Source organism: Podarcis muralis, chromosome 10 (assembly GCF_964188315.1).
Source record: "Podarcis muralis chromosome 10, rPodMur119.hap1.1, whole genome shotgun sequence".
NCBI classification, from domain to species: Eukaryota; Metazoa; Chordata; class Lepidosauria; order Squamata; family Lacertidae; genus Podarcis; species Podarcis muralis.
Window position 1 is genome coordinate 20,505,842 of NC_135664.1, and position 25,090 is coordinate 20,530,931.

The 25,090-nt window shown below is 43.6% G+C and overlaps 1 protein-coding gene across 12 annotated transcripts in view; it reads left to right on the forward strand.

Moving 5' to 3' along the window:
• Positions 1 to 22,619, forward strand: part of CADPS2 (calcium dependent secretion activator 2) — a 346,118-nt gene extending 323,499 nt beyond the window's left edge. For all 12 annotated transcript variants that reach the window (XM_077935837.1, XM_077935838.1, XM_077935841.1 and 9 more), the window contains 2 exons: positions 19,078 to 19,182; positions 22,381 to 22,619. In XM_077935837.1, coding sequence (XP_077791963.1) covers positions 19,078 to 19,182; positions 22,381 to 22,551 — 276 coding nt within the window. In that variant the 3' untranslated portion in view covers positions 22,552 to 22,619. The remainder of the gene's footprint in view (positions 1 to 19,077; positions 19,183 to 22,380) is intronic.
• Positions 22,620 to 25,090: the final 2,471 nt, after the last annotated feature.

The following is a 25,090-nucleotide window of genomic DNA, read 5'->3' on the forward strand; positions in this document are numbered from 1 at the left end:
GCGATGTTCTGTTTCTGGCCTCCACTTGTTCTGTTTTATGAATCGCTGAATTGCCTCAGCAGCTAACACAGCTCTCAGCCTACCAGCGCTGCTTAAGTCTGTTTATACTGCTTAAACTTCCCTCGCTCAGTCTTTCAACATTCATCTCGTAAGAGATTGCCCTTACTTTCCGCATTTATGCCATTTCTCTCCCCCTGGTTTCAGGAGATTGGGAGTATGGCCAATAGCTTGACGATGTAAACATTGTTTAGATTTTTAATGCCTTTGATTTGGAACCGTCGAGGTACAGTTTTTAATTTTGCTGCCTGGCCAGAATTCGTTATGCATTTATGTATTTCCATTTATTTATTTAACTCAATTTTTTTGCACCCTTTGGCCAAGATGGCTCCCAGAATGGCTTTAAAAAGTCAGTACCAAGACGGTTCCTGTCCTCAGTCTTACAGTCTAAGACAGGGGTCAGAAAACCTTTTCAGCAGGGGTCCCTCAGACCTTGTGGGGGGGCGGACTATATTTTGAGGGGGTGGTGGAAATGAACGAATTCCTATGCCCCACAAATAACCCAGAGATGCATTTTAAATAAAAGCACACATTCTATACATGTAAAAACACCAGGCAGGCCCCACAAATAACCCAGAGATGCATTTTAAATAAAAGAACGCATTCTACTCATGTAAAAACACGCTGACTGTCCACAGGCCAGATTTAGGAGCGTCTCCACCTCCATCGTTCTGCCCGGACACTTAGGTCCAGTGCCGAGGGCCTTCTGGCAGTTCCCACGCTACAAGAAGCAAAGTTACAGGGAACCAGACAGAGGGCCTTCTCGGTAGTGGCACCCGCCCTGTGGAACGCCCTCCCACCAGATGTCAAAGAGAAAAATAACTACCAAACTTTTAGACATCTGAAGGCAGCCCTGTTTAGGGAAGCTTTTAATGTTTAATATGCTATTGTATTTTAGTTTTTTGTTGGAAACCGCACAGAGTGGCTGGGGAAACCCAGCCAGATGGGCGGGGTATAAATAATAAATTATTATTATTATTATTATTATTATTATTATTAAGGCGATTGGGCCAGATCTGGCCCCTGGGCCTTAGTTTGCCTACCCATGGTCTAAGACATGACAAACAAGGAAGAAGGAATAGGAGGGAAGAGAGAAAAGCAAGCTGACGCAGACGTTCTTCAAGTCGCTATAATGTGGTTACACAGTTTTGTCTCTGCAGATTCTCGGTGCCCTTTTGGGGTCCAAATGTGGGTTAACTAGTCCAGATGTAGTTCTTCCCCCCTGTCCCTTTGTTCTTCCTTGTACCACTGTGGTGACACAGTTCTCAGGCCAAGAACCCACGAAGATGATTTTCTCTGAGCAAACACACATCCCGCACTGAGTCATGATTCAATCAGCAGGTTGCACCTTTAGAATGAATCCTGCCACTTCCTCTTCACAAGCCTAATCATGTCATTGGCCCGACATCTTCAAACTTCCCTAGTTCTGAGAAACAATGATCCTCCAAACAACAGAAAAGTCTGTATGTTGTATCCTGATAAAGAATTGCTAAGGTGTGTGTCTTTTACGTGAAGAGCTCCTGTCCAGTAAAATGACATTTCCCCCATGAGTCCTGTGCATTTTACAAAGATCGTTCAAAATTGGCATTGCAATTGTAACACAGACCATGAAACATGATTATTTTTATCAGCAATTTTCAGATTGAATATATTCATTTTGATTTGAAATCGATTTTTGAAACAAAACGTAGTCTTAAAGACTTTGTTTAGTATTTTTTTAAAGCTTTGATTAGACATGTCTGTTTTATAGTCTGCGCATGTGGCAACAGTAATTAAAATGCCTTCCGTAATATTTCACAATCCAAGGATGCTTTGCAGCTATTTCTGTAACGTTGCAAAGCATCTGCATTCTATAGCGATATTGTGAAGTATCAGAATATTGTAGTATATTTATACTGCATCAAAATAGGGTTTGAGCATCACAGATTTCAGTGCAGTTAATTGGACAAAAATTTTAAACAAGCCTACATTTTCTTTAAGATATTTAAGTGACCCACAGGTAAAACCAAAAATGTTGATTTAAATCACCTTATAAATGCTGGTGAGGGGCTTCATAAATCTCTGTCTTAGAATTAAATAAACAGCCCACATGTCATTAGGAGCAAGCAGGAAAAAAGTGGGTAGTTCACAATTATACAGAACTTTTCTCAAGGAGGATTTTTAAAATGGTATTTCACCTTACTCAGATCAATGGGATATATCCAGCCGTAATAGCTCTGAAACTGTAGGTGAATCAGTTGGAGAGTGTTAACTGGGACTGCTGCCTCCTCGTTCCGTGCAGTCAGGAAAAATCAATAGGATCTCTACCATTTGGATTGTCTCAGGTCATATTTTTTTTCCACCATGAAGTGCCAAGCGCAGGCACCATTGAGGGTTTATTGATTTCTGCATGTACTGTAAATATACACACATTTAATCAGCAGGAGAAGATCACAGTTTCTAAAGACAAATATGTACTACTTTGCCGGTGTGCTGTTTGTATGTGTTACTTACCTCAAGAGAGAGAGAAGGGGGGAAAGCCTGCCAGTATTCATAGCAGCAGCTTTTTCTTTTCTGGAAGTCTTTGCGGAGAAACATAATAATTCTTACAGAGATACCAGGGAGTGGTGGCGGATATAATCATAATTCTGTCTTAATAGCGAACTTGGGTGGGTGAATGCCAGCTGGAATGGACCCAAACTAAGGTCAATAAGAGACAAGAGAGAGGTTCTTTGATCAGGTGAACCCAGAGGTATGCAGAAGTAAAGATGTTTCTGGTGCTGATTTTTACAAAACAGAAAAGGGTATGTATATATATCAACAGACACCGGAATGTCCCGCTTCTTCTTAGGACATCCCTATTTTCATTGGATAAATGTTGGAGGGTATGGAGTTATCCGACTCCCCAAGCCATCTGAAGGCAGCCCTGTATAGGGAAGCTTTTTAATGTTTAATGTTTTTATATATGTTGGAAGCCACCCAGAGTGGCTGGGGCAACCCAGTCAGATGGGCGGGGTATAGATAGTAAAATTGTTGTTGTTGTTGTTCTCCTGTTTTCATCGGTGAAATGTTGGAGGGTATGTATCAATGAGCATTGAGCATGCCCGGTGTCCTCACGGAGCCATGGAATATTGACTGTCAGCAGAAAAAGAAAAATGTTCCCCTAGGAGAGGCTGGAAGGTGAATTCCTTACAGCTTATAGTATCCCAGAGCTTGAAGGCCTGGCTAGCTGGCTGGCATCCAGAAGGGCAGAACTCCTGTTCTGGAGGAAAAAGATGCACTGCACTGCAACACCGTGTTGCAGATCTAATGGAAAACAGTGGCAGAAGGGGTTGTCCCAGCATTAGGGGAGCCAGTGTGACTGAGCTCTTTCCATTCTTTCCAGCAAATGCTCGATTAGGAAATGTAATGCCATAAGCTTTTTTTAAAGAATAGCTTCCATAACTGTTACTGGCTTAGGGCGACAATTTATGCATCACCAAAAAAGAGAGAGCGCACATTTGCACAAAATTTGCAGCTGCTATTGCTATGCATTTAGACTTAGATACAATAACTGAAATGGAAATATGCACTGCTCCCAGGTGACCTGAGTGTGCTCAGACCTCTGCCCAGCGCCTACTGTTGGTGGGCAGCATGAAGGGCCACCACTCGAATTCTGTATCTTTTCATATATATATTCTCTCTCTCTCTCTCTCTCTCTCTCTCTCTCTCTCACTCACACACACACACACACACACACACACACACATATTTGCATTTCAAATACAATTCAAAATTGTTACTTCTATTGCTTTCAAAGATACAAACATTAGTGGATTTCCCCTCCTCTCCTTCCATGGCTCCTTTTATAATCTACTCCCTCCCACATCTTCTTAGTTTTCTAATCCTTTCTCTTTTGCTCTCCTTATCTCTTGTTCTTACTTACACTGCTGAAATTACTAACATCCTGCTAAGTTAATTGTCTGTTTATCATAGTTTTCCCATATAATCTATATACATATACAATGGTACCTCGGGTTACAGACGCTTCAGGTTACAGACTCCACTAACCCAGAAATAATACCTCAGGTTAAGAACTTTGCTTCAGGATGAGAACAGAAATCATGTGGTGGCAGCGCGGCGGCAGCAGGAGGCCCCATTAACTAAAGTGGTACCTCATGTTAAGAACAGTTTCAGGCTAAGAACGGACCTCCGGAACAAATTAAGTTCTTAACCGGAGGTACCACTGTATATTATCTAGTCCTCCTTAAACTATTTTTCATCCTGATGTCTTAGTCTACTGCTAATTCTGTATATTCCAACATTTTAAGGTGCCACGCTTCTTTCGTTGGTACTACTTTAAAGTTCATTTTATATTACTTCCTAACAATCTTTAATTATGCTGCAAGATCACCACATGTGGAGGAATGACCCTTCAACCTCTTTACCCTTCCAACATTCCCAGTTCCGTATCTTTTTCATTGTTCCTTGTTCCAACAGAGGATGCATTCTTTTAAAGTGGAACACAGATATGACTACCCAATATTTGAGCTTGCCATTTGACTCTTTCTGTGTTTCCTATCTTAACTGCATTGGAGTTTTTTCCCCCTTAGTGTCAAGTGGTATATACTTTTAAAAAAAAAAATACAAACTAAGGAGCTTGTGGTATATTGCATGGGAAGGGTTTCAGGCAGGACAGCAGAATATAAGGTAAAAGGTAAAGGACCCCTGGGCGGTTAAGTCCAGTCAAAGTCGACTATGGGGTTGCAGCGCTCATCTTGCTTTCGGGCTGAGGGAGCCGGCCTTTTTCCACAGACAGCTTTCTGGGTCATGTGGCCAATCATGTGGTTTAGTCATCTAAACTGCTTCTGGTGCAACGGAACACCATGATGGAAACCAGAGCGCACAGAAACACCGTTTACCTTCCCACCGCAGCGTTACCTGATGTTCTTTCAAACTGCTAGGTTGGCAGGAGCTGGGACAGAGCAACAGGAGCTCACTCCATCACAGGGATTTGAACCACCGACCTTCTGATCGGCAAGCCCAAGAGGCTCAGTGGTTTAAACCACAGCGCCACCCGCATCCCACCACAACAGAAAATAATCTAGGCAAGAAGCCCAGGATACTTCTACGTATCCTGTGGTTCCAATAGCAGAGAGATATGTGCAAAAGGAACCTCATATATTGTGGCATGCGATTAAATGAGTTAATGCCATATCTTGCTTTTTCAGTTTGGACTAATTAGACCCATTTAAGATGGAAAGTGAATATTGAAATATCAGCTTAGCGTGGCAAGGCAGAAGCATTTCATCAGTTGAGTGTCTGCAGCAGTTTTATTCCCAGGCAAGGGATAAGTGATGGCTTCTTTAAAAGAAGATGAGACAAATTCATGAATGACACGGCTATCAATGGCTGCTAGCCATGCTGGTTGTGTTCTGCTTTCACTGTTGGACACAGAAATGCTTCTGAATGCTCCTTGCTGGAAACCACAGGAAGGGAGAGTGCTCTTGTGTTCAAATCCTGTTTGCGGGTTTTCCTCAGTTACATTTTGTTTTTGTTGTTTAGTTGTTTAGTCGTGTCCAACTCTTCATGACCCCATGGACCAGAGCATGCCAGGCACTCCTGTCTTCCACTGCCTCCCGCAGTTTGGTCAAACTCATGCTGGTAGCTTCGAGAACACTGTCCAACCATCTCGTCCTCTGTCGTCCCCTTCTCCTAGTGCCCTCCATCTTTCCCAACATCAGGGTCTTTTCCAGGGAGTCTTCTCTTCTCATGAGATGGCCAAAGTACTGGAGCCTCAGCTTCAGGATCTGTCCTTCCAGTGAGCACTCAGGGCTGATTTCCTTAAGAATGGGTAGGTTTGATCTTCTTGCAGTCCATGGGACTCTCAAGAGTCTCCTCCAGCACCATAATTCAAAAGCATCCATTCTTCGGCGATCAGCCTTCTTGATGGTCCAGCTTTCACTTCCATACATCACTACTGGGAAAACCATAGCTTTTACTATACGGACCTTTGTTGGCAAGGTGATGTCTCTGCTTTTTAAGATGCTGTCTATATATATACGTTTGGATATTATTTTGAGTCTTCATACCAATTGCATTGGGACATCCAGTACATATTATACTTTTTTTGTATACAGGGCTGTATTTGTTTTGATTAGATTCTGTTCTCTTTATTCCTTCCTTGTTGGATACTGAGCTTGTGAGTTTTCCTCAGGCATCCGGTTAGCCGCTGTGAAAACGGGATGCTGAATTAGGTAGTCCATTGGCTTTATCCAGCAAGCTGTTCTTATGAGGAAGGAATAATCAACTTGTGACCCTGACTGAGCACTACTGATTGGACAGCAAAAGCCATCATTATGCTTTTGACACAATCACATCTGGGCCATTTTACAGCAAGCATCGGGCTGAACAGCTCAAATCAATGGCAACAGAGGAGGCCTGCAGGATGGGCCTGTAGTACAGATGTGTTGAACTCCCATCATCCCTGAGTCATTATTATGGCTGGGACTGTTGGGAGTTGAAGTCCCAGGGAGTTGAAGTCCCATCTGGAGGGTCCCAAGTTTCCCACCCCAATTTCAAGGCGCTCCACCATTCTTGTATCCCACATTCTTCCCATTTTTCTCCATGGGGAGGAAATAAGAAAATTCCCCATTCTAGGCAGCCAGCAGCATCCTAGATGCTTTTCTTCCCTAGTGAGGGGAAATCATATAAGGCTGTAACATCATCTTAGAATCCTCTTCTAGAATTGTTGTCAGAGTCTTTTCCCCTACAGTAGAAGATGATTGATCCTCCAAGCACCCAAATGTGATGGAAACGAACCAAGTGACTTTTAATATATAGAGAGAGTTAGATATTTAATTGCACTTAGTTAAGCTCTGTTTACTTACCCAAAGCCTCATAGTAGTACAGAACCAGTGTATTTAGGGAAGAAGAGTTCAACAGCTGTTGGAGTGGCTCTGTGCCCAAGGAGATTTGACTCCACTCCTTTTGTTTACGAAAAGAGGGGGGGAACCATCTAAGTAGAGGAGGCTGCCTTTGAATATATTTCATATTGTCGCCTTCCACCTCTTGCGGAGCTGTGTTGATTGAAAATCTCACGTAACGTTAAGTGGGCGGTTGTCTGTCTGCATCGCAAAGCTACGGCTCGGTGCGGCGCAATATGGAAACTTTGCGGCATCTGCTCAAGGGAGCTGCAGAACTGGAACAAGACGGGGCACTGAAGATCAGGTGCAAGGATTGGCGGAGAGGGAATTCCACGTGCCACTTCTGCAAGTCCCACAGTGCAAGAAGCATCTATGTTAGAACATAATATTTAAAAGTAGAAATAACATTGCAGGTGTCTAGGTCTGTGTTCCCCACCCCCTGTACAGAGTTTTGATTCCGTTCTACGCCTACCATATGCATAGGAAGGCACAAGGGATAGGCAGGTCGTAAACAATGCCATTTAAAACTGCATCGGTTGGTAAACAGATTGTTTTGCGTTAATTCTGGTTTCAACATAATCCTTTAAATAAGGATTTGCGCCGATTCCATTTCCACAATGAAGCTTTATTTCTACTGCCAGTTTGCTCCCGGGTCAGGTTCAGTTCTGTGAATTTTGTTAATTCGCTAACATCTTGGGCCCAAACTACCTTCAGCATCCTCTGATCCTTTCTGCTCCACCTCAGTCTTTGAGATCCTCTGATGGGGCAATTTTTGTGGCTCCTCACACCTCTCCTAGGGACTAAGTCTTCATTGTGGCAGTAGAGATTCGTCTGAAATCATTCTTGCCTTTTTTGTAGATGTCTCCTCAAAATGGCCTTATCCAGACAGACCTTAGCAATGGAACTGTCTTCTTATCAACCAGTATTTATCGATGTTCTCACCAAAGTTTTAATTTGTGCTTTCGCTCTTCTTGTAATTTTATCACGCCCGTTGTGATTTTGTGCAAGTGTGATTTATAAATATTTGAATGAATTGATGGGTGAAGTGGGGGTCATTGTCAGGACCCACTTCCCCTGGAACGCCATGCCCCTTGGTTTGGAGGGGGCTATATGGCGAGAAGGAGGTATTGTGAAATAATGGGTTGCAGCTCTGATCAAGCAACCCTTTGCACAAGGGTATCTGAATGAGGTTTAGCTCTGACACAGAAGTATACAGAGTGGAGCTCCTCCTCCTAAGGAGCTTTGCTTTTGGCTGAATGTGTTTTTTCCTAAAAAGCATGCCCATTTGTTGGTAGGCTGCCAGTTGCCCGTTTTCTTCCTAAAGCAAAGGGAGATAGCTGGGGAATGTTTTGAATGGGCTGCGAAACCAAAGCTCCCCATGCAACTCCCCTGAAAAGAGCTGTCAGCATCGTTTGGCTTCAAGGCGAAAACTCTCTCTCTCTTGCCCACACACCAATAGCTGCCGAGGGACTAAATCCCACTCCCAGCTAGCTAGGCGTCTGCTTCTGAAGCTATGGAGTATTGTTATTGGTTGGAACCATAGTAACCCAAAGGGTGAAAGGGTCGAGATCCTTGGAAAGCACAGATTCTTCATTTCTCCCAATCTAGTTTCACTTCCCTTCCATACGGAGGCCATCTGTCCTCTAAAATCCAGTTCAGACCATGTGAATTGGGCATCGGTGGTTAAAAATATTTTGCATCATAAAATCACAAGGCATTTTTTAAAAGCTGCTCCCGATCCTCCCTCCCCACACATTTACACGCTCCAAATCAACCGTACTAACAAACCAAATGTAGGGTAATTGTATAAAATTAATTCTGACACAGGCACAGTTTTACCGATGTGACTTAGCATTACACACAAAAACGCAGTAGCGGGTGTTTTGGGTTTTGTTTCTTTTAGGCAATATTAATTTCAAGTGTATTGACTGGAGACCATCAAACTATAAATTAGCTGATCTAGGATAATTAAGGAGGTGACACACACCATAATGGAAGATTGTTGGCAGTTAATAGGCGGTTTCAATTATGAAGTTGAACTTTGCAGGGGAAGGGTAGGGGGCTTAATAGGCCATTAATTTTCAACCACATATGCATAATGGAGAGCATCCAAATCTCTCTCTGATCACTTGCTCTTATACCTACAATTGCACATTTATATGGAGAAAACAGAGGGTTTCTTTTGTGGGGGAGAAGCCTTTTCTGTTCTCCCAAGCAGGTCTGTTTGCTTGCTTTTCTCCTTCAGCAAAAAATAAAATGAAAAAAAAAATGTTTTGGGTGACCTTTCAATATTGTCTTAGATTTTATTTTGAAAATTCAGACCTTTGGAAAGGCGTTTTAGCCCATTATTTATGAAAATTCTATTTTATTGTAGAAAGGTAGTGAAAGGTAGAGAAGCCTGAAATCATGTGAGAGAAACATAAACGATGTACCGTGATAATGAAGCATGTTTATGCAAAGAGGTGTGTCTGTGTAATCTGTCATTACTTGAGCCGTTCACCATTCTGCAAATGAACCAGTTGCTCAATAGATGTGATGATCTGAAGTGCTATCTATTTATATATGTATATAGTTGGTTTGAAAACTAACATGTTTCCCTCCCCCCCCCCCATAGAATTTGGGTAGCCCTTTTGCCATCACTCTCTGTAGTGCCGTCGTTTAATATAATACTGCAAATGATAGAGACATTGTGGCTAAAATCCTAGGAGTTTTTTTCACCTCCCTGGCTGTCCCTTAATGGGCTCGGTGTCGCAAACGGACAGAGCTTCTGGTTTTGTTGTTGTTGTTTTTACCTGCATTTGATTAAACTAAGTTCTCTATTATCCATGCAATTACAAACATTCTTCTCTGACTCCCCGAGCGTGTTGTTAATTTGGCCAATACTGCATTTTCACCCATCGCTAGACAACGTTGCAGCATCTAAAATAGCAAAGTCTCTTATTTAGCGGCGTGCGGCTCTGCACCTCGGCTCCTACCATCTTAATAAAGCAGGTCTTTTCCACTGAATGTGTGGTTTTGCCATTATCTAGGACTGTAACTAACACCGCGGAAGAGGATCCACCGGGATCTTTGCAGCGCTGGTTCCTAATCATGTAATATTATTTCACGGTTTGTGCTGTCTGCTGCCCCAGCCCTATTCATTTTGGCCCTGGCAGGATTGTGCCCTTAATTGGGGGGAAACGCAGCTCTGCTCCTCGAGAGGCAAAAGGTACCATATTCTCCTCCCCATCACCACCACCCGCCTTCCTCTTCATCAGTGACCGGTCGCCAGAAGAGCCAAGCCAAAGAAAATCCCTATGTGGTCTGGCGATTCAAAAGTAGGAATATCGGGACTCTGAGGTCTACGGCTTTGTGTATTAGTACATATTGAGTCTTCGTTCCAGGTAGCAAACAGCTGCATCTTTTTTTAAAAAAAATCTTTTTTATTAAAAAAAAAAATCTGCAATGTGTTTACCCCCCCAAGAGACAAGTGTTCGATTTAGTAGGCTCCGTCTCAGAACGTTATAGATTAGTAGTTGAGCGAGGTAGGGATTGTGAATATTGAATATATTTGTTTTGTATTTCCAATGGCCGGCCGAATAATGAAATTCCTTAACTACTTCTCTTTAACTTGGCTGAAGAAAGCTCGGTATGTTGCTAAATCTCTTTTCACCGGCACTGCCGAGAAACAACTTTAATCCTTGTTAGAAAATTGCCAAGTCTGAGGCTGACAAAGAGCTCATGCTTGTTCCATTGTTAGTGCTCCCGGGCCCCGAGAGTGGAGCCCTTTACAGCTGCGTGGATCCAGCCTGGCTCAGCTGTACTATTTAAGAGAGGAGGGTTTGTCAATTTCTATTGACAATGGAGAGAGTTTTTCAGCGCCTGTAGCAGTGCTGGACGCAGTTGGGGATCAACGCCAGCCATTCAGGCTGCACCCTCTTTCATTGCTTTGGTTTGTTAATTCAAGACTAAAGGTCCGCTGAGGGGGTTTAGGGTGTTTAAGAAAGCTGATGAACTGAAAGCGTTTACGGCCCTGGTGTGGCAATTTCCATAGTCGGTGGCAACTATTGGCACGGAGTGAGCTGTGTCCTTGTTGACCCTCTGGTTATTAAAAATGCACAAGTGCTGCGCGTCTCAATATTTCAACCCTCTTTCATTGTCAATACCACCTTCTGAGCCCTTCAGCTTCTTACTTGCTCTAAAGATCTTCTTAGATTGGGTTTGAAAACTTCACCTTAAACACTAGATTAGACTGATGTTCTGTTTTCCGTGCTCCTGTTGATTTGTTGAACCTTCCTAGGGCTAGAAAGCAAGTAGCAGCTTGATGGGAAGATGGGTCGCTAATATGATTTACCAGTCTACAGTCATGCACAATAAGTGTGAATAAATACAGGGGTCTTGCAGAGTCAACCCTAGCCTTTCCTTCTTTTTTTCCCCCTCTTTTTTTTTTTTAACTTCAAAAGAGATATTTCAAGGGAAAATGATGTGAGTAATACATGCCCTTACAGGAGCTGTCTGAACTATGTATTTGGCGGGGGAAGGAGGGAGAGAACAAATTTTCTTTTAAAATGGTTGGCTGCTGTCATGCACTGGTGTGAAAAATATATATATAATATACACTTTCTGTTTTATTCCTGTGTAGGCAACAGCGCAGCAACAACAGAAAAGCAATAATGCCATAGAATTGACATCAGGGCACAATGTAATGCCTTTTTTCAATTTTCCCTCCTCCAAGCTCAGGGGAATGTGATTATTTGGGGTGTCGTTGAAAAGTATTGTTGTTTTTACTGTAAGAACTTTGGAGTCTAGCAGGCATCATGCATTGATGCGAAAGATAATAATAATAATTGTTTGTCTTAAAAACACAAAAAGCTTGCATACTGCCAGTGAACGTTGTTTGAGATAAATAAAGGTATAGCTTTACTGTGCTCAAAATGCAGAGGGAATGTGGCTTCCTTAGCTTTCGCCGTCTTAGCCGTTTTATTCAGAAGGCTTTGGAAGGGAATGGTTTGGCTAAGATTGGTTGGAGTCACAGGTGGAGCTTACAAATTTTGTTACGGGCCCTTCCGCTCCGACCCCACTGCCATACAATTTGAGCACTGGCTGTCCTTGTAAAAAAACATTACCTGTGGGTTGTCATTTAATTTACTATATTTTTGTCTTGAATATGAGAAGAGCCCTGCTGGTTCAGGCCAAAGGCCCATCTACTCCTGTTCTCACAGTAGCCTACTGGATAGAATAACTGTGGAGTTGAAAGGGACCCCTTGAGGCATCTAGTCCAACCCCCTGCAATGCAGAAATCTCAGATGGAACATCCAAGAGAGTCTGCAACCTCCTGTGGGAGACTGTTCCACTGCCAAACAGCTCGTACTATCATAAAGTTTTCCCTGATGTTTAGTCGGATTCTCCTTTCTGGTAACTCAAAGCCATTGGTTCGAGTCCTACCCTCTAGAGCAGGAGGAAGATAAATCTTGATCCCTGTTACATGGGACGGCTGTTGAGATATTTGAAGATGGCTATCATATCTCCTAGGTTGGCAGGCGCTGGGACCGAGCAGCGGGAGCGCACCCCGCCACGGGGATTCGAACCGCCAACCTTTCGATCGGCAAGCCCTAGGCGCTGAGGCTTTTACCCACAGCGCCACCCGCGTGCACCCCCGGGTGCAAGTAGATAAATAGGGACCGCTTACTAGCGGGAAGGTAAACAGTGTTTCCGTGTGCGGCTCTGGCTCACCAGAGCAGCGATGTCACGCTGGCCACGTGACCCAGAAGTGTCTCTGGACAGCGCTGGCCCCCGGCCTCTAGAGTGAGATGGGTGCACAACCCTAGAGTCTGTCAAGACTGGCCCGTACGGGCAGGGGTACCTTTACCTTTTATCATATCTCCTCTCAGTCTCTTCTTTTCCAAGCTAAACATCCCCAGCTCCTTCAACCGCTCCTGATAAGGCTTGGCTTCTAGAGCCTTGATCATCCCAGTCGCCCTCTTTGGCACACCTTCCAGCTTGTCAACACCCTTCCTGAATTGTGTTGCCTGCGGGAGACAAGCAGGAGCGCAGCCCACACTTTCCCTACTTGTAATCAGAGGTGACTGGCATTCAGAGGCATACTGCCTGCAAGACTTGAGGTAGTGAGCAGCCACCATGGTTAGCAGCCACGGTGAACCTTATTGTGCTGTTCTGTCTTACACCAAGTTGGATCCCAAGATTTTGTTCCATCAACAAACAAAGCAAACGAAAGCTTGGGGTCCAACCGCAGCTTTGCAAGCCCTGTTTTGAGCCTGTGAGAGATTGGGTTAAGATCAAGCATGATTGGGACTTTAGCGGTGATGTGATTTCATTTGGGAGGCCTTTGCAATCATCTTCAAAACCAGTCCCTCTGGTACAGTGGCAGTGTTCGCTGGGAAGATTGCACCCAAAATGTGCAATATACCTTCCCAAAGATGCTTCCGCGATTACAACCTTCGATGTGCATTGCCTTTCAGCCAGTAAGGCTCCGTTTGACTGTGTATCTTTATGCTAAAGTGAAAAAAGACTTCCCGGGTGTGTGTTCTGGGTGCTGTAAGAAGCACGTCAGCGCTTCCCCTTTCAGGCAGCGATGACATGGGGGTTTCTTTAACCTGCATATATTCCTGAAAACCTTATGCACATCCAAGAACCCTTTGCTGTAGGTAATCCAACCTGCAAAATATTCCAGTCAAAAATCCTGTGGTCCTTTTGACTTCCAAATAGAAATGCATTCGGCGCTACACAAGGCTCGTTTTCTATTAGTAAGGAATGGAAGACAGCAGAAGTGTGACTTAAATAGAAATGGATATTGTAAAATGGCTATTAGAAATCATGCTCGTGATTAACACTTCTCAGGGCTTTCCGCCCCACTCCACCCTGCTACTTGCAACTAAATACAAAGAAGGGTGATGCTAAATGTAAAATTCCGGACCCGGCGCTGTTTACCAGCTTATCCTGCCCAGTGCTAAACAGTGATTTTAACATTTAAAGGTTCACAGAAAGGGGCAACAGCAAGCACAGGGCCCTGTTTGATGTGTCTGCACGGGGCACATGGCATTTGTGTGTTTAGGGGAGTGACTTCGGCCAAGGTTCTTTTCTCTATTAGCCTCCCGCAACCCCATTAATTTCCTTTTCAGGGAACGGCAAATCACAACACTTCCTTCGACAAGCTGCAGCTTGCTCATTTGTGCAAAGTGGCACCACTTCTGCTCCCGCCTTAATTGTTTGATGCCCAGTCTCCTTTGCATCGCTAATCGACGGCCTGCAACGTGGGCTTTCTCCTTTTCTCGTCGAGGGTGCCGGTCTTCCCATGGAAATGGGTGGCACTGGATTGTGTTGCACACCTCCGAGGTTAATTCTTCCCAAGGTCTGTTTGATAAGAGAACAGATTGGGTCTATCATATTGCATGTAACAATGAATAGATACAAAAGAACAAATGGTGGTTGAGAGAGTGATCAGGTGAGCGAATTTATTGCCACAGTGAATTCACTCAGATACCATCTGTTAAGCTACATGACACTCATCCCAATGTGGCTGACAGCATTTATTTGAATGCCACCTGTTATCCATGGATTTAAAAATAACTTCTAATCAATAATATTTTTAATATATATATATATATATATATATATAAATTATATAGTGTGAATAAGACTTGTAAAAGCAAACTCTGCAAGGCACTCATGTTTGCTTACTTCCTATAGTCAGGATTCAGCTCTGAAGATAGTATGTCAGAAATAGATAATAAGCGAAAAGGAAACTCCTAATTTGCATATATTTGCATGCCTGTTCACAGCCTTTGCAGGTGCTAAACAACAAATGGTGGCTAGGTATTGTGTTCTACAATATCCTTATTTTTAAATAGTAACACTATGATGCCTCAGAATTTGTATTTCAGAATTTTAAAATCATGACTAGCAGTCCTAGAGCAGATGGGCTTTGGCCAAAGAATCCCAGGAAATGTAATTTGTTAAGGGTACTGGGAATCATAGCTCTGTGCAGGGGAGAGGTGCACACAGCGTCATTGAAATGCAAAGCCAATCACAAGTCCTGCTGGGGGTCGTCTCCACTCAGGAACGTCAGTCATGAGCTCCCAAGTGGAGCAGGTCCCTGCCGAAAACAGGGCTTGCTACCAGTGCAGAATTTAAATGCAAGACCTAGTGCAAGCCTGGCTAGGATCAGGTCTACTTTGTTTGTTTGTTTTTTAATAATTTTTTATTAATTTTCCAAACACATAATAAAAAACAAACAATACACAATACACAAACATACCAACATATAAACATGTATTTCATAATCTTATTTTCATACACCTTACTTCCCGGACTTCCCCATACCTCCCCTTTTCTGCATCCTTGTTTTACATTTCTTCAGCAACTCCTCCAATTAACTAATTATTCAATTCAATTTCATTTAAGTTCTTTTTTAACTTATTGATTACAGCTGCAATTCTCTATTTCCTAATTCCTTGACATCTTAACACTCCTCAATTTTACAACAATTTTTAAGATATGTTTTAAATTTCTTCCAGTCTTCTTCTACTGCCTCTTTCCCCAGGTCACGGATTCTGCCAGTCATCTCCGCCAGTCCCATGTAGTCAATCACCTTCGTCTGCCATTCTTCCAGCGTGGGTAGTTCTTGTGTCTTCCAATACTTTGCTAAAAGAATCCTTGCTGCTGTGGTAGCATACATAAAAAACGTCCTATCCTTCCTTGACACCAATTGGCCAACCATGCCCAGAAGAAAAGCCTCAGGTTTCTTAGGAAAAGTCCTCTTAAGGACTTTCTTAATTTCATTATAGATCATTTCCCAAAAGGCTTTAATCTTCGGGCAGGTCCACCAAAGGTGGTAAAAGGTACCTTCAGTCTCATTACATTTCCAGCATTTATTATTGGGCAAGTGATAAATTTTTGCAAGCTTGACTGGGGTCATGTACCACCTGTAAATCATTTTCATTATGTTTTCTCTTAAGGCATTACATGCCGTAAACTTAACACCGGTGGTCCATAACTGTTCCCAGTCAGCAAACATAATGTCATGACCAATGTCTTCTGCCCATTTAATCATAGCTGATTTCACCGTTTCATCCTGTGTGTTCCATTTCAACAGCAGATTATACATTCTAGACAAGTTCTTAGTATTGGGTTCTAGCAGTTCTGTTTCTAGTTTTGACCTCTCCGTCTGGAAGCCTATTTTCCTGTCCTGTTTAAATACCTCATTTATCTGAAAGTAGTGAAGCCAATTTCATACTTTAGACTTTAATTTCTCATAGCTCTGTAGTTTTACTTTTTCACCATCTTGCTCTAAAATTTCCCAATATTTTGGCCATTTAGACTCCATATTAAGTTTTTTTACTTCCTTGGCTTCCATTGGTGATAACCACCTGGGAGTTTTACTTTCCAGTAAATCTTTATACCGTAGGATCAGGTCTACTTTGGAACCCACCAGATGCATCCGGTTCCCCACCACTGTTCTAGAAGTGCTGCTTTGGGACTCAATTCTGAGGAATTTCCCCAGCACAAGTCGTATCGAAACATGTCGCCATTGGTGCTTTGAGCAGGAATGGGCTTTGAGCAGAAAGCATACTGAGCATCATTAGCTCAGTGCAGTGGCGTAGCGTGGGGGGTGCGGGGGGGCCGGCCGCACCGGGCGCAACATCTGGGGTTAGGGCAAATCCACAGGTTAGGGGGCGCAAATCCACGGGTTAGGGGGCGCAAAGTACTTGCCTTGCCCCGGGTGCTGACAACCCACGCTACGCCACTGGCTCAGTGGTATCTGGGAATGTACTTGCCATCGTTTCAATCTTTCCTTTATTGCCAGGACTTGTCCGACCAGAGAGGCAAAATAGGCTCCCCCTTGGGGTGCCAAAATTCCAGGGGTGCCTGAAAGTGCCTCTGCCTGTGCTTTTGGAGAATGTGCACAGATGAAGTTTAGCAGCTCCTTGGCTGGGTAATATCTTCTGCTTCCCAAGAGACACAATGGAAGATCCTTCTGATCTCTGCTGCCCAGAGAGGGAATAGACGAGAGGTTTTTTTAAGGGCAGGAAGTAAAGAACTGCCAGGCATTAGAAACCAGAGGAAGATGATTATCTGGTTAACTGTTCGTTGTTTAATATGCTGTTATTTCACTGCTCAGCCTAACATGCACATAATAAGCTGCAAGGTAGTAGCAGCATTATTGATGTTGTTGATGTTGTTGTTTTTTAGCCAGGATACCTTTGTTCAGCCCTAATTTCTGCTTGCTTGATTCTGGCTGTGTGTACTAAACTGTATTCATATAGCCTCCACTCCCTGAAGCTTTGTGTTCCCCATTTCTTGTGTGTGTGCACATACACAAATATATACATACCCTCTCCTATTGTAAAAGAAGAGGAAATTATGTTAGGAAAAGGTTTAAAGCTGCTTCTTTCTTTTTTTTAAGAAAGCCCTGAAGTGCTAATTCTCTCCAAATGCAATTTTGCTCCAAAATGAAACCACCACTCTGTTTTTCATACTTTGACCACAGGGTTCTGTTTAGTAATTGATACTGAGAAAGACAGATGCTACAGAGGTGGTTTGTTTTTCTATTTTGCCTTGGCGACTGGTTAAATATCAATGCTACTTATTTTAGCTAAAGCCTTCCTAACATCTTCGATTAAGAACATTGAATATACCTAGTAAGCAAACAGGTAGTGCCTTGGCCAACTCCGAAATGCCTTCGCCTTTCCTTAGGTCAGTATTTACCTCATGGATGGGAACCTTTGGCCCGCCAGATGTTTCTGGACCACAGCTGCCTTTATCCCTGAGCACCCATTGTAGCTGATGCGAGTCAGGGTGCTCCAAACAGTCTCTCTTTTTGAGAGAGATTCAGTCACGTCCCAGGCTGTGGAATTAGCTGGTTTGGAGCTCTTGCAAAAAACAAAAAACAACAACCCATTTTCCTAAAAGCCCAGACTTCCCAATAAGGGGTGTGATTAGTGCGGTAGGAGAGCTGGGGGCGGGGGATGGAAATCACATCTGGCAACCAATGCACCGCTTTGATTTCAGATAGTACATGGGTAAAGGTAAAGGGCCCTCTGACCATAAGTCTAGTCGCGAACGACTCTGGGGTTGCGGCGCTCATCTCGCTTTATTGGCCGAGGGAGCCGGCGTACAGCTACCGGGTCATGTGGCCAGCATGACTAAGCTGCTCCTGGTGAACCAGAGCAGAGCACGGAAACACCGTTTACCTTCCCGCCGGAGTGGTACCTATTTATCTACTTGCACTTTGACGTGCTTTCGAACTGCTAGGTTGGCAGGAGCAGGGACCAAGCAACAGGAGCTCACCCTGTCGCGGGGATTCGAACCGCCGACCTTCTGATCGGCAAGCCCAAGAGGCTTAGTGGTTTAGACAACAGTGCCACCCGCATCCTTAGCACATGGGTAGACGAGTCTAAAAAGCCTGGGACACAAATTTTATGACCCTCTAGCGGCTATGGTGGCTCAGAATCACAGAATTGATGATCCTCAGGGTCCCTTCCTACCCCCTGCAATGCAGGAATATGCAGCTGCCCCATATGGGGATCAAACCTGCAACCTTTGTGTTATACATTATCAGTTCCCTCATCCCAATTTTAGCGTCTGTCTGGCTCCCCACCCACCCCCTCTATTTCATTACACCCTTGGTAAGAGAGTGAGAACTGCAAAAAACGGCAGGAATTGTGTTTCATCGTCGGATGCCCTCTTCTTCCATTAGACTTCATTTCCCTTTTTGCTAAGTGAAACTTGCAGAGCTGTGCAATTTTTCCCTTCGTCTCCGTAAATAATCTTCTTCCCCCTACTGTTTTAGCAATCAGTTATTTCGTGCAAGCGTGCGCATGGAACACTCCTTTTTGCCTACAGATCGCGATGTGCGAAACACTCTTTCACATGAAGATGGCCCAGCTCAACGGCACTGAGGAGTTTTTGCTAATGCTAATTTGCGTGAAGACCAATTCAGGTCAAGTTTGCCAATTTCCTAGCAACGACACTTGCCGTTTTACTGACCGGGATCAAGGCATCGTTGACTTCAAGGGCTGATTTGCAGCCCGTTTGAAGGGTCCAATTTGCCTCTCGTCGCCAGATCTGCTAAATAAATAATGGTGGACAGGACATATCTCTCTATATATATTTACTGCCTCTTCTTTTTTCTTAACAGCAATGGTACAGTAACTCTATGAAAATCATATGTGTGTGGCTGGCTGATAGATTAGAACTGCAGCTTCATATCTATCAGCTGAAGACTCTCATCAAGATAGTGAAGGTAAATATATTATAATTTGATTGCACCGCAGCATTGAAAAGAAAAGCAAACAATGAATTCTTCTGGCTTTTTTTTAAAAAAAAGCAGTTTTATTGGTTTTTAAATAACCATTGAATACTTACCTAGCAGTACATCCAAATGTTTGCTTCTAGACATAAACTGACACATTCAAACATATTAATGTAACCCCTCCACTGAGAATATTGAGTAATTGATATAAGGAGGTCTTGATTTTGGTCATTAACATAAAGAATGGGGTCGACATTCTTGGAACAAGTCTCTCTTCGTTATGCCTTTAATTGCCCTCTTGTGTCTGGTGAGATGCTCAGACATTGCTGTATCTCAGATATTGTGCATCATATGCATCAATATAACAGTTTCTCCCAAAGCTTTGAAGCACTTCAGTTCATTCATAAGTTCAACTGCTGTAAGGTGGATATTCAACTTTAAAAAATGGGAGGGCAGCCCAATGAGTTCACGGCTGAGATGAGATTACATCACTTGTTCCAAACCTGTTACCCTTCAGCTGTTTTGAGGCTAGAGCTCCCATCAGCTAGCTTGGCTGGCACTGATGGGAGTTATAGTCCAAAACAGCTAGAGATTGGGAACGTTGCATTAGTTCTTATGGTCTTGGTCTCAGTGATTCATGAGCCGCACCAAACCGGCTACAGCACTTGCTTGAAAGGGCTGAAGCAAAGCAATGCACTAGTACCCATCTTATTTGCAGTGAAAAGGTGCCTTTTAGAATTATCTGGGACTGGCAGAAAGAATAATTTGTTTAGTAGCTGAATCTGTGCTTCGCAATGGAAGTCACTCCAGCAAATCTAGAGTGGTGTATATAAGCCAAATTGTACAAGCAGCTAGCGTCTAATAAACATGTCCCCGGAGGCCAAAGCACTGCAGAACAGAAACCCAAAAGGCCACTTAATGAGTGATTGGTGAGGTGATTTAGTGGTCTGAAGGCCTATCTGAATCTGTTCAGCTACTTATCAGGTGCAAAAATGGAAGGCTGCACAAATGGAGATTGACTGATGGGAACATTTCCCCTGCCAGCAAATTGGATCCTACAGCTCCCAAGGTGATTTCAGGGGCCAAGCACCACCACCGAGTGGAATTTGTGTGAGTGCATACACGTAGCAAAAGGGAGTTAAACTGCATTTGCAGCTCCTACAGTTATTTTTATAACTCTTTTTTATTATTATTAATATGGATCACTAGTTTTGCATGAGTAAAAAAAATTCTACAGAAGCAGTTTAAAAGAGATGAATTGATCAAGCCTTCAGCATGATCAACTGAAGACTTTGCACATCGAACTGAAGTCTTATTTTCCAGTTCAGCAGCACTAGTGTTTCTGGCATTCCTGCCACAGGCAGGGCCACGATTCGGCACACTTGCTCAGTTGTTAGCACGGGATCTCAATCTGGAGCCGTATTTTGGTATTCAGATGGTTGTTTATTGCAGTTGATCATGAAAAATAGAGTCCTGGGTTCAGAATAATCAGCTAGTCATGCGTCTAAAGGACATGTAAACCATCCAAGATGTGTTTCACTTTGGAAATGTAAAGCAATAATAAGTACAATCTTGTTTTTAAGCGCCTGTTTTAACATTCTTGTGATTTAAGGTTAACAGAGCATGGTCTTTTTGTATTCAGGGTCGTTCTCTCCCAACTCCGCAGATCAAAGCAAAAAGAGCCTTTAGAGCAGTCCTGATTCCCAGTGGCTGTCAGCCCAACACCTTTGTAAGCCTGTATGTTTTGCTGCATGTAACAATGAAACGCAGCCTACATTGCAGCATTCAGAATGAATCGGCTGATGTCTTTCATTAGTCCAGATTCTGCTGGTGGAACCATTGCTCGGGCAACTGTGCTGTACCTGAGCTCTACCGTTACGGCAGAGTCATGTATTAAATTAAATATTTGCACTTACTCAAGGCAAGCGATTCCCAGAGCTGCTGCTCTTCCTGATAACCTCCAGGAGAAAGCATCCCCAAGCCACACAGGCTATTGGAGAGTTGCTCATTAAGTTTAAGAGCCAGCTCATTCAAGGCACAGCAATTACTTGATGAGAGTTTGATACGTTTCTTTGGAAAGCATGTGAAAGAATGCTACCTTTTTTTTTGAAAGAGTGCTGTTTTCTTCCCTGTTTTTGTGTAATGCAGCTCTCTCTCTTACTCACACACACACACACACACACACACACACACACACACAATGAAAGGTACCAGAAAAGAACTTTCTGTTGGGAGATGTTACACTGAGAACTACTTTCAGGCTTTTTAGCACCATAAACAAAACATTTAAATAGCTCTCCCTTGCCCACAGCAATACACTCTGGGGCTTGGGGGTTGGGATCCTGTTCTCGTGTGTTGTGTTGAAGGAGGAAGCATAGCTTAGGGTTAAGAGCGTGAGATTTCCATCCAGAACCAATCCTTGACATCTCTAATTTGGGACTACAGTTCCCATCATTCCTGATTACCGGTCCTCTTAGCTAGGGATGGTGGGAGCTGTAGTTCAAAAACAGCTGGAGACCCAAGTTTGGGAAACACTGAGTTAAAGGATCTCAAATACAGGGCTGGCACAGACATCATCCCAAGCCCCAGAGGAGCTGTTGCCCTCCAGATGTTCTGGACTACAGCTCCCAGAAAAAATCATGCTACCTGGCAGAGAGGCTGATGGGAGTTGTAGTCCAGAATATCTGGAGGACACCAGTTCAGTGAACGCTGTTCTGAAGATGCCATGGTAGACTGTTGTGATCAAAACAGTCCAATGGTCTGCTTTTTACCTACCATTCCCTTTTTTTGCCAATTGATTCTTTTTGATTTTCCAAATTGTTGTGGATTTGTTAAAACACTGAGCAAATTTAATACTTTTTCAACAACAGAAAGACTTCCCACCCCCTTCTTAGATGTGTCCATAATTAACCCTTATTGCTGCTTATATTTCATAGTTCTAATTCACATTCCATTTTTTCCTTTTATCCATCAGCATTAGTTAACGTTTCCAATATTGTCAAGTGAGGATTACGCATCCATTTAGCAAACCACGTTAATTTGCCAATTCTATTCCATACACCTTTCCCCAACCCTTTATCGCAGTCAGGCCTTCATTCTGTCTGCCCCTTTCGATGAGACTGACATTTTTAGGGAGCTACAAAAGGGAAGAACTGACCCTTTGCTGAAAATATTCTCTTGTCGCTACAGAAGACCTATCGAGACTTCAGGCTGCAGGGCGTTCTGGAAGGAACCCTGAACAGCAAAACATACGATACCGTCCACAGCCGTCTGACAGTAGAGGAAGCCACGGTCTCTGTGTCTGATGGGAGCGGACTTCAAGGCATCACAATGAAGGACAGCGACGAAGAAGACGGCTGACCACCTGCTTCACCTCATGAGTGTTTGTTCCGTAACTTGTCCTCACACTTCGCGTTTATGGTTTCGCGTTTATGGTTTTGCCTTAATGCCCCGATGCTATGGTGTAAAATTCATCCCACTTGTGAGGGAGGAAAGGTGGGCTGGAAAGGGGGTGGTATTGGGGCAGGGGTGTTTAATGCCGAGGACATTTTGAAGACAATGGCCAGGGTGGGGTGGGGGTTGCATATTTTTAATGTAGCTTTGCTTTGCACTTTTGAGAATGCCAGCATGGAGTGTGGGCTCCATCCCTTTCTGTTTGTCGCATTGCCGTTTCTCTTCCTGTAACCGGACGGGAGAGCAGAGATTGTACATTGCGCAATACTACAGGCAGTCATCACTGGAAACTGTTCAGAGCAGGCATTTCATTTGCAACAATTGCAGCCCGAAAATGTATTTCCCATGGTTTGTCGCTGTTGTGTTTTGTTTCTGTTGTCGGTCTCTTGCTTTTTCTTCATTCTTAGGAGACATGCATTTAAAAGAAAAACTTGGTCCCTAGTCCTTTGATTGTGCTTTGTATAAAAGGCAAGAGGATCTCCAAGGACTGCCAGGGGGAAAACACACACACACACACACACACACACACACGTGTTGCATCTTCTCTCTTGCAAATTTAAAAACTTTCTCATCTCGTTGATTGTCCAGAAACTTGCCTTCGGTATTTCTATGTCTCTGTGAAAATTTGCAGGCAATAAGAACCCCCCCTTTTCCCTCCTGTCATGACCACTTCTGTATCTAGCCCACGTTTGTACAAAGTTCCAAAATTAAAATATGTTTGCAATATTTGAAATCCTTCGACCCCCAGCGTGTGATTTGTTTTGCTGGCAGGAGAGGGCAGTTACAAAAATAAAGTGCAATTGTTTCCTGGAGCCCTGCAACATTTGATAAAGTGTTTTTATATGAAGAATTACCTGAGTGGTCTAGCCTATAGTTTTTTCATTTAAGAAATTACTTGCATCTCTATATTCTCCCGTGATGTCTTTTCAAAAAGGCATTCTGCTTTTGTATACCTTCCCATAAAATGCATACATCTCTGCCTATTGATAATGGCTTGAATGGTTCCAAAGTAATCTGGAAGAGCACTGAGCGAAGAAGTTGGGGGCGGGCGTTACTTATGTTCCTAGTGACCTTAAATGCCTGGCCTTAATTTAGCAGTGAAGTGCTTTACTTCAATGAATTCCTTAAACAATTCAGAATCACTGTGGCTTACGCGACGGTTCTTTGCAAAGACAGGTCGCGCAACTTTGCGGCTCCTCTGTGAGCACAAAGGCTTGAAGGATTGAAAAGTAGTGAGTTCCAGAGAGGAGCTCATTGTTTTGTTTCGTTTTGAAGCGCTCATGTAAACTGCGCTGAACAAGGGCAAACAAGTTACACTTCAGCAGAGCTTGGCTCCTCCTCGAAGTGGCAATTACTCCTCGTTCTCCAAGAACTCTCGAGAACTTGAAATAGAGCTATTTAGTGGGAGAAAGGGCAAATAAAATATTCTGTGCTCTTGCACTGTCCTCACAAACAGGATGGCGAGGACAATATGTCTGGGCTCTAGCATTCTCTTTGGTCTCCCTTCAGGAAATAACCTTCCCAAATGATACCAAGAGATGCCAAAGATTTTGGGGATAGAGCGAGTGATGATTGTCCCACCCTGCCTGAAGTCGTCAACTATTGTCCCTCTGCCTAAAAAATCCACAATCAGTAGTTTGAATGACTACAGACCAGTTGCACTGACTCCAATCATCATGAAGTGTTTTGAGAAACTGGTGCGCCGTCACATTATTTCCTGTCTTCCATCAACTTTTGACAACTACCAGTTTGCATACAGGGCAAATAGATCCACAGAAGACGCTATCACCACCACTCTCCATGCTGCTCTGTCCCATCTGGAGCAGCCGGGGAGTTATGTGAGGCTGCTGTTTGTGGATTTTAGCTCTGCTTTTAACACTATCCTCCCCCATAGACTGGTGTCCAAGCTAGAGGCGATTGGACTCTCCAACTCCACCTGTCTCTGGGTTTTGGATTTTTTGTCAGAACGTTCTCAGAGGGTTAGAGTAGGGTCACATATGTCCACAGCCCTTAGCCTTAACACCGGCTCACCACAGGGTTGTGTGTTGAGTCCCCTGCTCTATGCTCTCTATACGTATGACTGTACAGCCATCTATTCCAGCAACAAAATCATCAAGTTTGCTGATGACACTACGGTGGTAGGGCTCATTTCAGGAGGGGATGAGTCCGCCTATCGGGACGAGGTGGAGCGGCTCTGTGTTTGGTGTGGAGAGAACAATCTGGCTCTTAATACGGCTAAGACCAAGGAATTGGTGGTGGATTACAGGAAAAAAAAGGCGGACATTCAGCCCTTGTATATCAACGGGGAACGGGTGGAGAGGGTGGCGGAATTCAGGTTTTTGGGAGTAACTATCGATCAGGGCATGACTTGGAGCGCAAATACCACTGCTCTGGTGAAGAAGGCCCAGCAGAGAATTTATTTCCTCAGACTTTTGAAGAAGAACAA